Consider the following 14,529-nt stretch of genomic DNA (forward strand, 5'->3'; position numbering starts at 1 on the left):
TACATGTATGTACTTCGTAGACTTTGGGGAATATGAAATACCGATTAGGGAGGAGGGAAACCGTTGGGTATGAAATAGATCTTTTTTCAAAAAAAGGTACCTACATGCTTCGACTTTTAGATCAGTACCAGTGTAAGTAGATTATAAAAATAAATGTCCAGACGTACGAGGAAACCATTTCTTCCGCTATTTATTAGTGAAATCAATTTGTCTCGGAACCGATTTAAAACTGCAAGACGGTCAATGGAGACAAGAAGTGTCCTTGGATCGTTGGACGACCCGAGATCGAGCGTCACTCCTTAATTTATAGCGCCGAGATTCAGTCTGTTTTCGAAACGATAAATCAGCCGTCGTGAAAATTCGCAATTTTATTTACGGAACGAGGACGTGTCGCGCTAATACGTCCGTAAGATGACCATGAACAATTTGCTGCTCGTACAATCGTGGCCGATATATTTCTTCCAGAATCGAACCGTGGGATAAAAGCGTTCCAGGCACTCGCGCGAGTTTTATTGTTTATTGCTACGAAGGTGTAACAGATTTGGCCGATAATACGGGTACCGTAGCTTTTTGCTGCGAGGCGTTAGATAATGGAACGTATTAATATTCTACTCGCGCAACAGCAGAAACGACGCAGGAATGCCATCGGCGCGCAACAATGATTGGTACGTGCCTAGCAAGTGTTTCTCGAAAGTCCGGGAGGGACGTATTTACGATACGATCAGACTAATCGGGTTAATCGAATATCTTTAATCAGATCTTTTTAATCTGAGATGCCTTTTTAAAACAGTCATTACAATTTTACGTATGTTAATTTTATCCGGATTTAATTTTGCTACCAGTCTTTATTACATCTTTCGTAATGTCAATTATTTTCTAAATTACAATTTCCACATGTTTCTCTTACATACAACGTATTAAATAATATATAAGTGTCCATAGCAACTATTAATTTTAATGAAACAAATCGTGATATAAGGGAAAATATTGCATTTTAATTATTATACGTTTCAATGTTTGATAAAAGGTACATTTGACAGAAAATAATTTCAATCGACAGTCAGAGGACGGGGAGAGAGAGATTTCAAATATATTTATTGACATTTACATCTTTAAAAGGTTTGTACTAAAATGACCACAAAACTCTTTCAATATACTAAGTTTAAAAATATTATTATAGCTTGTAATATGCAAAGCAATATATATAAAAAATAAATAAAATCAACAATTAATTTAATTGTAATGCAGAGCTCTATCTTTATTAATAAGGATTAATAAGGGAATCAACATTTTATGTTCTAAATTTGTTCGTTGTTAGCGTTATTTTTACATACAAGTTTATATAACGTCAAAAATTTCCTGCAACAGACTTTATCGTATTTTGAAGCACGTCGAAGGAAAGTGCACTTCCTATGCAAATACCCTGCATGTTTATTCTGGCGTAAGTTATAAATACGTGTGGTTTTGGCACTTTCTCATTTTCTTCGTCTCTCTTTCTCTCCCTATTTTTCTTTCTATCTCTTTCTCTCTCCTTCTATTCAAAGGAACCGCTTAAAAAACATCTTTAACTTGGAATAGGCGCGTCGGGTTTAATTGCTGCCTGTTTCATATGAGTACAATGTCGGTCGTTAGAACATCTCGCGAGACCGTTTTATTAAGCGGCCTCGTCAAAATGTAAATTAAATGCTTCAGGTACGCGCGAGCACGTACTTTTTAGTAATTAACGCTTTCGCGTACTGCAAAGACCTACTTCACATGCGGGAATCGCGGCTGCCCTGCCTCGTGCCTGCCGTCTGTATTCTGTTTGTTATATAATTACGTCAATCGTGATCGTTTTGCGCGATTATTAGAGAAAATACCATTATTTGCCGTGGTGAAGGTCTCATCAATTTGTCGATCGCACGCACGAACCAGATATCGCTCGAATTGTAAATGAATCTCGTGCGATGCATTTTCACTGTCCGCGAAACGTGCGCGCGTTGCGGTGTTTATTTTTGACACTTGCCTTGTGATATTCGAGTGAAAATTCCATTATTCGTACTTTTTTTTTCACAATACGTTCTGAAAAGCGCGCGTTTCAATCGCTCTCTTTTTGCGTCGCGTGAAAAAACTGAAATATACAAACGACCGTTATTGCCGTCGGAATTTCTGGCGTGTGTACTTTGCCAGCGTTTTGAAGCGTGACAACGCCTGATATCATATCATGGAAATGTAGCTAAATGGTTAAGTGCTTAAAATCGATAATACCCGATGATACTACAAATATATAGTGCAAATGCAGATAGACGGATTAAAAACTCAAGAGATTTTATATAAAACGTATGCATACGTTTATATACATATATGATATTTTTATACATATAACTGTAGGAAGTAATATTTATACGTTATTGAGAGATTTAGAGGTATATATATATTAGGTAAAATTATTTATATAGACTTATTTAGATCAAGATAATTCTGTATTTATATATTTAATAATATTTGATAATCTTTATTTCATGATTTATAAATTAAGAATGAAATGTTTTAACGTTTTAAATTAATTATCTAAATTAGAAGTATTACTATTATAATAACAAAAACTTTATTGTATAAATTTTCTCAGTATAATACCGTACTGTTGAAATAATTAATACTTTAAGAAGCAGCCATTGTTTGTTGCTTCTTAAAGTATTAATTGTTTGAGGGATTCCTAAAACTCTCACTTAAAAATGCAAGACGTCAACTTTTTTAATAACTACTGCCGTTGGATCTGAAAGCGGTCAACTCTCAAAGCTCACATCTAATTATTTATCTTTGGCCATCCGCTTTGGGCGGATTTTATTGCAATCCGTGAACAAGGTTACTTCTCACAGAGAATTTTGTGGAACGCGATATTGCAATTTCCCCGACGAATTGCTGACGTTTTAAATTTAATTTAAAAACTAACACATATATATCCTGTGATTCTCTTAGTAATTTTTGACAGAGATCATTATTGTATAAAATGAGTGTATATCTTGTTTTGAAGTCTATCTGTCTATTGATTTTTCGCTATGCGTACAACTGTCACGTAGTTCTTATAAATTGATTAGTAAAAAAACATTATTTTTCTCACTTTTTATTATTGATTTCGGAAAAAGAAGAGAGAAGAAAGACAGCGTATAAAATTCTTTAATTTTTATAAGCGTAATTATAACAAGATTCATAGTAAATTAGATGCTTTTTATTAAATATTAGATTTAAACTTGTTATTTAATTAAAAATTTTTTATTCAGTTTTTTTTTTTGTTAAATTTTTACATATTTTTTAGTACTGTTAAATCTCTTAGAATTGATTTTAACGAACGAATCCGATTAAAATTTAGTTTTCAAATTACATTCCATTAGTTAAAATAATTTTCACATATATATTCTTTTGCTATTGAAATATTATATTACGTATGGCACTGACAGCATTCTTTGATGTTTAAAGGGTTAAAAGATAAGGGCGAAAATTTGATAGGACCTATCAGCTTTGGGAGAATATCATGGAAGATGATATAGGGAGTATAGAAGATGGAAATTCCCTAATATCATTTCGTCCTGTCATCGGCAATCCTCCAGAACATCCTCTCGAATCGAACTGAGATAATCTCACTATAAAGCAGGTCGCGTTCCAGCCTAAGTAGGGTTTGTCATTGACCCCCTCTCGTCATAATTTCAAGTGATATACATCAGCGACATGTGTTCTTGTGAAATCTGCCCATGAAAATGATAAGTTGTTATCCGTCTTCAGGGAGAAGAGCGTTTTTTTTTTATATTCACACGATCCAAGTTGATACTCGTGTCTGACCTTTGACTGACTTCATCTACTTACACTGGGTCTCATAATATCTTATATAAGATAGACATCTTAAAGCTTTTTCTTATACATATAATATTAAATAAAATTGTAATATCAACATTATTTATAAAAAAAAGTTCACATTTGAAAGCATATTCGCCAGCATGTTAACCGAGCGACGTTTATTAAAGATTAATATGGAATAAATCGAAGCACATCTGGATATGTTTCATTCAGATGTGCTTCGATTTTTTGTTACATAAGCAGGGTTTTTCAACCGGTTTTTTCCGCAAAAATTAAAAAAAAAGTAAAAAGTAGTGAAAAAATTTAGAAATAACAAAAAAAGTGAATGAAAAGAGTGTAAAGTAAAAAATATTTAAAAATTGTGAAAACTACCTAAATTTATATTATGTGTATTCACTCTCATTTTAAGTTTTAAGTAGCGATATCATATTTCAAATAAAATCACTTTTTAAAAAAATACATACTTTAAAACTTTATTGTTTATTTCTGAATTGTGTACCGGTATCTAATAAAAGACCTATGTTGAGTAATGAAGCGTGTGCACTTAATGATGTATCTCAGCAAATTTAGCTCGTTACAATGTGCCGCGAATTGAAAAGGGTTGAAAAATACTGTCGTAAAATTTTACTACAAATTATTAAAGATTAATTAGATAAGAAACATTCTTTTTTTTAAACAATAAACAAATTCTGCAAAGGCGAATGAAAGTACAGCGATGTTGTTGGGTCGCAAACAAAAAGTAGTCCGATCCTTAAAAAATCCTTTTATTCAAATAAAATCTTCAATGCAAAACGTTTCGACTTATTTTAAGTCATCTTCAGTTAAAGTTATCCATAAATGATCAAGATTCTTTTCTTATTTTTCAAATGATCAAAAACATGTAATTATGATGGTATTTATTCCAATAATAGTTTATCGATCCGCTTTCAATTATTCGTGAAAGTGAATTGAAAATGGTGTAAGTAGAAATCACTGTCGGTGATTTCTCCAGATCCAGAATTACTTTCTCGGCAACGGTCTTAATTAATTGACGTCGTCGCAGTACGCGAGTATATGCGTGTGTGTGTATATGTATGCCAGGTACGATGCACCGGAGTACGAGGTACCCAGGAACAAATCCAGGTATAGGAGTCGATTTATGAGGCATCGGGACGGTGACGATTCTGACGGTGACTCCAGATCGACGGTGAGATTCACATCGACGACGCCGCAGGAGTCGTCCAGCTTACGGGAGCGCGTTCTAGACACGGAGGATGCTGCACGCGGTCCGTTGTCCGGTATATTTCGCCTGACGGACTCGCCACGAGTCATGAGGAAGCTACAGGAGTGCGAACGGGCCGGCAAGCGAAAGAAGGAGGAACCGGCTAGTCAGCCCATGCCGCAACCACAACCGCCTAAGCCGCAGGTTAGAACAGCAAATTTCTGATAGCCTAAATATTAAGGTCTTCAGAGCTAAAGTGGGTCAAGATCGAAAATTTCAATTTAGTCGCGTTTTTGTATTTGAAAATTAATTAATTAGATGAGACTTTGCAGAAAATCCAATCTGTTTTAGCTCTGAACTAGCTTGTTGAATTGAAATTATTTAGCAGATAGTGTATATAATACATTACCCTTATAAAAAAAAAATACCTGTGATAATTGCGAACGAAAGCAATATGTATTTAATATTTAGATAGAATTAAATGCGGTGAAGAAGAGTTTATTTGCTTCCGATTAAAGTAATGATATTGTTTTGCACGAATTGCATTTAATACGGTGATTCGTTAACAAGAGTTTGAGAATAATACAATTGCTGTATTTTTGGTAAGTATACATACATTCTACATATTTCTTTACTTTTATGGTACCTAAATAATTAATTATCTGTCAAATAAAAGTCGAGATTATTATTAATGTTACAAATATTTAAAATTATAGTACGTTTTGTTGGGCAAACTCAACGCGACGTTGAATATCTCGAAATAAAATATGACGTTAAACATACATATAACGCGTACGTTCTGGAATAAAAAATTGTTATACATGTCATAAATATATACAGCTTTCATTGCTAATAAAAATTCAAGGTGACAGCGTAATCCAGATACATTTGCTATATGCATACGAAATACATTTTTATGTTATATATGAATTCTATATAAGGCCTCTCTCAACCCTTCGTATATAAACCATCTTAGGTCGCTCAGTTCTTATATTGGGATATCGATTTACTTTCCTCCCATAAACATCCGCTGTTATGATAGGTTTCACATTAAAAACGTGACTGCCCCTAGCGCAGTGTCATTATTTTAGTAATGTGTACTCGAACCGAAAAATCCCTGCAAAATTATAACGATACGATGTAGAGATAATACTGAAGAATATATGAACGCAGTTGTTGATAAAAGCTATACAATGATACATTGTTTCGCGTTTCGTGAGAACAATAATTTTATAAAAATACGCATCAATAGATCCGTACCAATCGACATATAATCCTCGATGGACATCCGTGTTTTTTTATCGATGTAACACATGGTTACATCATTGACCTATTTGTTTTCCTCCCTCGACATTCATATTTTAAATGTTGATGCAGCACGGAGCTCAGTTGATTGAATCGAACAATCGAGCAATCGTTCAGCATCTATATGCAAATCCTCTGACCTGCATAATTTTTTTTTACCCCGAAAAATGTACATCCTCTACAGAAAAGCGTATCAGTGAATTTAATCACCGTTCTCTGCTTATCGATATATCGTATATCACCGTGTTGCATCAATATTTAAACGACTAAACGTCAACGATACAGTTAATTTATGATTACGAGTGTGTTCAGTAAATGTTATTTAATCAGTCTTGCACGCACTTTTAGAAAACACTCGGAAAAATACTGAGGTCTCTGTAATTTGATAACATGCACACTCTAAAAAAATACATGTAAAATTACAACAATTATAATAAACTCTAATTTTGAGACTCACTATTACAGATGTATATTTACACACATATAAGTTACAATTTTATTTATTTATAACAAACAAATAAAATTATTCTTTATAGTAATTAAACAATTTGCAAAAATAAATTTACATTTAAATTAAAGTTTATAGAAATATTTACATAATAATTTACCAACGAATTACGTACACTTTTTTTTTAAACTGTGTAAACTATACAAATGTAAAAACATTATATGTGTGATACTATACTTTTATATATAATATTTTTTGTTAAATTTTTACTTTTGTACATTTTTAAAAACTATAAAATATACTGTTGTTATTGTAATTTTCCGTTTTGTAAAAATTTCAATTTTAAATATTTTCACTATAAATTGTATAATTTTTATATTATTCTTGCAATTTTACATATTTTTTTATAGTGCAGATATTAATAATACGCAACACAAAAATCTAAAATACGTTAATATATCTTTGGACAAAAACACATTTAACGCGAATTCTACACTTTCTTTTCCATTTATATGTATAAGACTAGAAAATTTGAAAAAATATATAAATTATGATATAACATTATTATATTGAAAAAATCACGAATCTTTGATTTATAAATTTTGATATTGAGCTAACAATGGATGATTACATAATTAAATAATTAATTAATTACATGGAAAGGACTTTTACTGAAGTATATAAAATTTAACTAAATACAGATCTGAAAATAATTTTGTTGAACCATTAAAATAATTATGTAGGGAAGTCAAACATAATGAGCAATATTCCAAAAAGTTTGACATTTTAGCAACCAATTTAAACGTCTTACATAAGAATCTCAAACTGATCTAGATGCTAGAATGTCAATATTTTCTGCAACATTATTCATCATGTTTGAGATTTAATTATTTTTAATTATGTTGGAGGTCCAACAAAATAATTTTTAGATCTGTACATATGTAGTTAAATTTTTAGATATTTCAGCAAATTCGTTCTTTTCGTGTTAAGATTACGACTTAAATAGGTGTTTGTGAATTTGACAACATCGTATTTATTTTTGACAGTGATACCTCCGCACTTTTGCGCAAGGGAATCCCTTATTATGGCAGGAGAAATAAATGGATGGGCGCACGAACTCTCCATGCTGACGGCCAGTGCAACGAACGAAATTGTTCGATGTCGCGCATCCCATTGTTCGGATGAATAGCGGCTGATGTCAAAACGCTCAATGAACGTACAAACACAAACATTAACTCGTACATGTAACGAGAATCGTTATCTTAGTCCACGATGATTTACATGAAGTGCTACATATATGATGACAAATGAGTGTCATTCCTACGAATGCGGTCAACAAAGTGCCAATCATTATGTGAAATATATAGCGTCAATTTTCTATGATTTCGCGCATATCAATAGAGCAATAACTAATATAATACGTGTGATATATAGATAGGATATTGACAGTAGTGATAGAGAGAAGGAGTAATATATCGAGTGAATTGACCTATATCATCGAACGTTGTATTTTATATGAAATACTGCGAATGTAAGGTAACAATACAATAATTTTACACTTTTATTATTATGTTTCATCATTACACCACCCAATCCCTTATCACGCACACCTGCTTATTATCGTACTCGCGAGGGGCTCGCGGGGCGTATCATGTAATTACCGTGCCGATTCACGTATTAGCCACCTGTCGCGTACGTGTCATAACGTTGCATTTAAATGCACGTGCGGATTTCGCGGCCCCAATAAATCGCTCGGCGCATTGAGCGGCTGGCGCGAACGGACATCCCCGATCGTAAACCCCCCGGCTACTCGAGGGGAATGATTCGGATTACAAATCACGAAGGGAATTGAGCGAGGTTCGATCGCTATTATACCGTGGTGGAATGTAGCGGAACACCGCAGTAATTCTCGCCATAAGTGATTTTTTGACGCGCAGGTACAAGTGAGAAAGGTACCGACCGCAATGGCGAGACAGACCAGCGAGGACGACGAGATCTCAAGGATCAAGAAGCAGAACAAGAATGTGGCGGCGACTGCCGTTCACACCGAGACGGTAGAGGAGAGACAGCCGACTTCGATGCCCGCCGCCCCTGTTCATCCGCCGCCACGGGAACTTTCGGAACGGGAACCCGAGGAGCAGCCGGTTAGAAGACCTGCTATTGTCAGGTAAACGAACAAATCTGTCAAACTTTGTTATAAAAATTCTTACAATTTAAACATTGCTAAATGAATGAAAAGCGCCAAACATAATCGCAGTCAGGTATTGATGGAGTAATATGTTTTGTAAACTCCGCAATATTTTAAGAGATGCTAATAGCATTATTATTAAATCGACGATCAATTTATAAAAATTTGTGAGATTATTATTTCAGTTTGTATTGCATTGTAAATCTGATAGTAATTGGTGAGTAGTATAATTTAAAGATGTATTTAAAAATTTACATAGAAATATTATTAGGTATCAATATTTAGCCTCGTATATATTTAATGTTTCTTATTTGATAAAAAGCAAAACAAAGCTGAAACAACTATTCAGTTAAAAAGTTTTACAAAAAATTGATATACATATAACAAATGCGTAATTTTCTAATGAAAAAATTCTTGTAAGATCTTAAAACATTTTTACGAATTTGTCATATTTTAAATTTATAAAGATTTCTGTAGCAATAAACTAAAACTTTTTCAGATTTTACACGTTTTTCCTTTAAAAGTTACAGAATGAGAAAACTTGTTAGATTAAGTTTTAGAATATTTAAAAATTCACGTATATGAACAATTCTAATAAAAAAAAATGTTTCTCGGCACTTCTGAAAAGTATTTTAATTTGTATAAAAGATCTGAAAAACTTTCTAAAAAGTTATAAAATTATACAGGAAGTCTGATATTTACATAAAAATTCTGAAAAATTGTGTACAGAATTCTAAGAAAAATTTTCATTTAAGTGCACGTATTTATGAATAAGTAGGATGACACACACTAGTTCTTCAATCAGAACTTTACGTTGCTTTGGACGTAGTACCGAAGTCGTGTTTACAAAATTAAGACAATCGTGGTGTGGAAACTCATTAAAACCACTTTACTTGACTCTGGTGAAAACTATTATTTATTAAAGCAGTAAATCAACATGGTCTTTCGAAGAAATGAAAGACTCGAAGATCTGCTTGTTCGTGTAGATATTAATCACACCGGCGCGGCGGTAACCACGAGATTCGCAGTCAGCTAGTACTCGCGTTATATCGGACTTAAGCGCGGAGTTCGCGACGCGACGTTGTTACGGCGCAAACAAGTAACTTGTTCGAGTTCTCTGCGTTATTAACATGCTTGTTTGCAATATTGTTGCTCGCGCAGGAGAACTTCGGAAACTCACGCACCCCCCGCGGCCAGGAGTGCTTCGTCGGACTCGAGCACCGGCTCCGAGAGTTCGGGGGGATCCGGAATACGTAGCACGGGCGCGCCATTCACGACGGAAGAGATGAAACAGAAGTACCTGTCGAGAGCACCCCCGACTAGCACGACGACCACTGTCTCCACCACAACCGGTAGAGAGCAATCGAGCATTGCCCCGCAGACTCCCAGACCGCCGTTCCAGAGCCGTTTTTTAGGCGCAGGTAATTAACTAAGCAATTAATTAATACATTTTAAAATTTTAGAATGCTATCGATATTGAATTATACAGTATTACTAATGATACATAAATTTTACGTTTGAGAAAATAGACTACTCTTAATTAATATAATGTAATAATAAAAATTCTAAGTACTTTTTCTAATAACAAAACATTTATAATCTAGATCTTTATAAACATTAATAATCTATATCAATTCTTATTGAACCGCTAAATTTCAAATCGAATGAGACAATGCCACAGCGGTCTAAGCTGGATCACGGGTGCTTGTAAATAGTGTATGAATTTATATATAATATACGAATTTATATATATTATACGAATGTAATATATAAATTGGCCCCCCAATATTAAAAAATCGATTTTTTTCTTCATGCATTCGTTTGCTCACCCTTAGTTGAAAAGATATACGAAAATTATGTTTTGAGGGGCCAACTTCACACTAGCTCCTCCGATATTAAAAAATCGATTTTTTTCTTTATGCATTCGTTTGCTCACGAATGCTCAGTTGGAATTTTCGTTTGCTCACCCTTAGTTTAAAAGATTTGTGAACAAACGATGAGCAAACGAATGCATGAAGAATAAAATCGATTTTTTAATTCGATATCAAAACTAAATTTTCTTATATCTTTTTTTTTTAATTATCAAGAATAGATATTTTTGAAATAATAAAATATTTATTAACTCAGAAATTAATAGCTTTTTGCTATTAGCGTAGCATAATTAGTGCAATGAGATGAGATTTGTATATCGATGCTATTTTACTATAGGAAACATTTTTTGCTGAAAAGACTTTTTCTAATTACAAAAAGAGAAAACAATTGCATCTAAATTCTAAATAGATGCATGTACAGCACTGGCGCTAAGAACCAACGATGAGCAAACGAATGCATGAAGAATAAAATCGATTTTTTAATTCGATATCAAAACTAAATTTTCTTATATCTTTTTTTTTTAATTATCAAGAATAGATATTTTTGAAATAATAAAATATTTATTAACTCAGAAATTAATAGCTTTTTGCTATTAGCGTAGCATAATTAGTGCAATGAGATGAGATTTGTATATCGATGCTATTTTACTATAGGAAACATTTTTTGCTGAAAAGACTTTTTCTAATTACAAAAAGAGAAAACAATTGCATCTAAATTCTAAATAGATGCATGTACAGCACTGGCGCTAAACTCAACAGGATAGTGCATAGAATTTATTTACATGTTGCAGTGGAATAGGGAACAATGCAGTGTGTAGTAATCGAAGGGTTGACCCTTTTATCATGTTCGTAGCTAAAACCCGTTCTATCCACGACACGTCCCAATTTCGTTGTACGCCTATTACCCATTGTTTATACGAGGAGACTCGAAAGCACGTCTCTACTCGCTTCGTACGCTAATCCCACCTAGCTCATCTATTGTATTGTACTTCTCAGTACTCCGTCGAACACCTCGCGAAAATTGAATGTACAGACAAAATTTGCGTTTAACCTTCTGCCTCTACTTCGTGAAACTTAATTCGCACATAAAACCCCGCGATTCCTCAGAAACGCGATAACAAAACTTTCAATGTATAAACTTAAGTAAAATGATATCATGATATTTTTTAGATTGCCAGTGATCTGGCATTAGTTAAATATTTAAATAAATAATTTATTTGATATTCTGATAAAATAACATTCTAATAAAAAGATTTGTGAAAATTTAGAATGTCAAAAATTATTTCAATAAAAAGTACACATTTTTTAAATTTTTTTTTTTTAAATAAAAATAAAAAATAATAAAATTTTTATTTAAACTATAAAATGGCGTTGTTAAATGCAAATATTAACTTTATCGAACGGTATTTACTTTTTTGTATGTATATGACATTCACTTTTATACGGAAAGTATAAATTTTCAATTTCAGTCACTTTTTGCAGAGACTATACCTGATTCAACCTTAACAAACAAACATTGGGTTTGATGTAGAAAGGCGGTCCGTGTTCGATCGTGAATGTTCGCATATCCATCACAATCGCCCTACAATTTAGTATGCGAAGGGTGTGCGTAAAACACTACCGCGTGAAGCACCACACGAATGTGCAACGAATTGCAACGTTGCAATTCGAAAATGTAATCGCGATGGCGATATCGCAAGATTCGAAAGTTCACTGAAATTGGCATCCACCGACAAGCAAAGGCGCAGAGCAGTACACGGCACGATAATTACGTTATCCATTCAGCGCTCTTAGTTAACGTTGTCGCTCCGCTTTTCCGACGCTGTATCCCGGTTGTCATATCCCGTTGAAACTCACGTTAAGACGGGGAAGCAATGTATTTTGCCGTAAACGAGACACGCAGGCGGACGTGACGATATTCGCGTTACTACCTCTTGTTTCCGACCTCTTCCGTTGGTCGATATGATCAATTCGCTTTCGCATCTTGTTTCTGTCAACTGTGAACATGTAGACGACATAAAGGAAAGACAACCCTCTTCCTGAGCATATTCCTATGCACCGCGACAGGTCCTCACCGCTTGTCGCTCACCATATCCTTTATCTGTGTTGCTTAACTCAATATTACGATATTTCTTTATAATAATATTAAAACCAAGTCTAATTTTCCTGTATAGTGTACAATAATTTCGATCACAAGATGAAAAGAAAACTTTAAAATATATTTATTAAAGGTGCTTAAATGTTACTTTTTAAGCTGATTCGATCTACATTAATCGTAAATCGATTAATTTATGTACGCTTGTTACAACAGCCAATCAGAAATGTCAAGAATATTTGCAAAAAGCTTGCTATTGATTTGCGACTAATGTTGAATCCTGTTATATCATTTATCATCAATTACGAAATATATACTGATTGCTAACTATATATGTATTCTTTAAAATTATAAATTACTAACATAGTAATAATAAAAATGCTCCTTAATTATGATTATTTTACTAAGCAATTGTGGTCACAAATACTATTATAAATACTTTTTTCTTAATGTAAGATTTATCGTAATTGTGTGAATTAAATTCTATAATTACGTCAAGAAATTAAAAATGGAAATGACATCAACATGAATTCTTGGATTTTTAGGTAACCGTGCGGCTCCACCACCGCCGGTTCAGACGCCGCGTGAGGAACCAGTGGCAAAGAAGAAGGAAGAAGAGGAGGATGAAGACGAAGAAACAAGCAGCTCTTCTGAGGAGACGGAGTCGGACACAGAGGAAGAGTCGGAAACAGATGGTCATCCGTCCAAGACTACTCCAACTACGACTTCCGCTACTTCTCAAGATCGTCAGAGAAGCGAATCCGCCATGGCGCGTACTGACATTGGACCTCTTCTTGCTCGTAGCGCTGAAGCTAGGAGAGGAAGTAAGGAAGACTCACCTTCTACCAGGCAAGTATTTCTCATTTCTTAGAACGAATCCGTACGATAAGCGAGAGGCTTAATCCTTAACTAATATAATAATAAAAAAAATTTTTGATCTCGAAAAAATTATCTTGCCTGGCCATTTTATTTATCATACAAATATAAATAAAAAAATGAAGCTATGTTACGTTTTAATATGTATAAGAGATAACAATATTTATTTATATTACAATTGTGATACTGTATCTCAGAAATTTATTCATAGCAGTTGACAATTAATGCCTTTTCGAAAATCTTCACTCATTCGAGTCATTATCAAATAGAAATACAAGTAAAACTTATGCACAATAAAGATTGTAAAAAGAATAGTTGAGGTAATAAAATGATGGAACATTAGGAAAATATAGAAAAATTAATGAAAATGTTCTATAGAAGTTATATTCATTAAAATAAAAATCAAAAAGGATGAAAATAAATATATATATGGGGCATTCCATCCCACAAGTGTGCCACTCGAAAACTTTTGGATTTTATTATTATATTATTACTACTATTTATTATTATTATTATTATATTTTTCTTAATAATGAAAAATACAATAAAAATAGGGTGGACAAACGAAAATAATGGGTGGACAAACGTGGACAAACAGTGGACAAACGAATGCAATAATGATTTTATCAAAATTCGCAATTAGGGGTGCCAACTTCACAGAGCTGCTCTGATGGAATGCCCCATATATATATATATATATATATATATTTACTT

The 14,529-nt window shown here is 33.3% G+C and overlaps 1 protein-coding gene across 1 annotated transcript in view; it reads left to right on the plus strand.

Annotated features, from left to right (window-relative positions):
- Positions 1–14,529, plus strand: part of tn (tripartite motif containing protein thin) — a 72,633-nt gene that overhangs the window by 39,278 nt on the left and 18,826 nt on the right. Inside the window, exons 6-9 of the mRNA XM_018538604.1 lie at positions 4,912–5,236; positions 8,723–8,952; positions 10,135–10,394; positions 13,485–13,602. Of these exons, the coding sequence (XP_018394106.1) occupies positions 4,912–5,236; positions 8,723–8,952; positions 10,135–10,394; positions 13,485–13,602 (933 nt within the window). The remainder of the gene's footprint in view (positions 1–4,911; positions 5,237–8,722; positions 8,953–10,134; positions 10,395–13,484; positions 13,603–14,529) is intronic.

Source organism: Cyphomyrmex costatus, unplaced genomic scaffold (genome assembly GCF_001594065.2).
Source record: "Cyphomyrmex costatus isolate MS0001 unplaced genomic scaffold, Ccosl1.0 scaffold193, whole genome shotgun sequence".
In the NCBI taxonomy this organism is placed as follows: domain Eukaryota; kingdom Metazoa; phylum Arthropoda; class Insecta; order Hymenoptera; family Formicidae; genus Cyphomyrmex; species Cyphomyrmex costatus.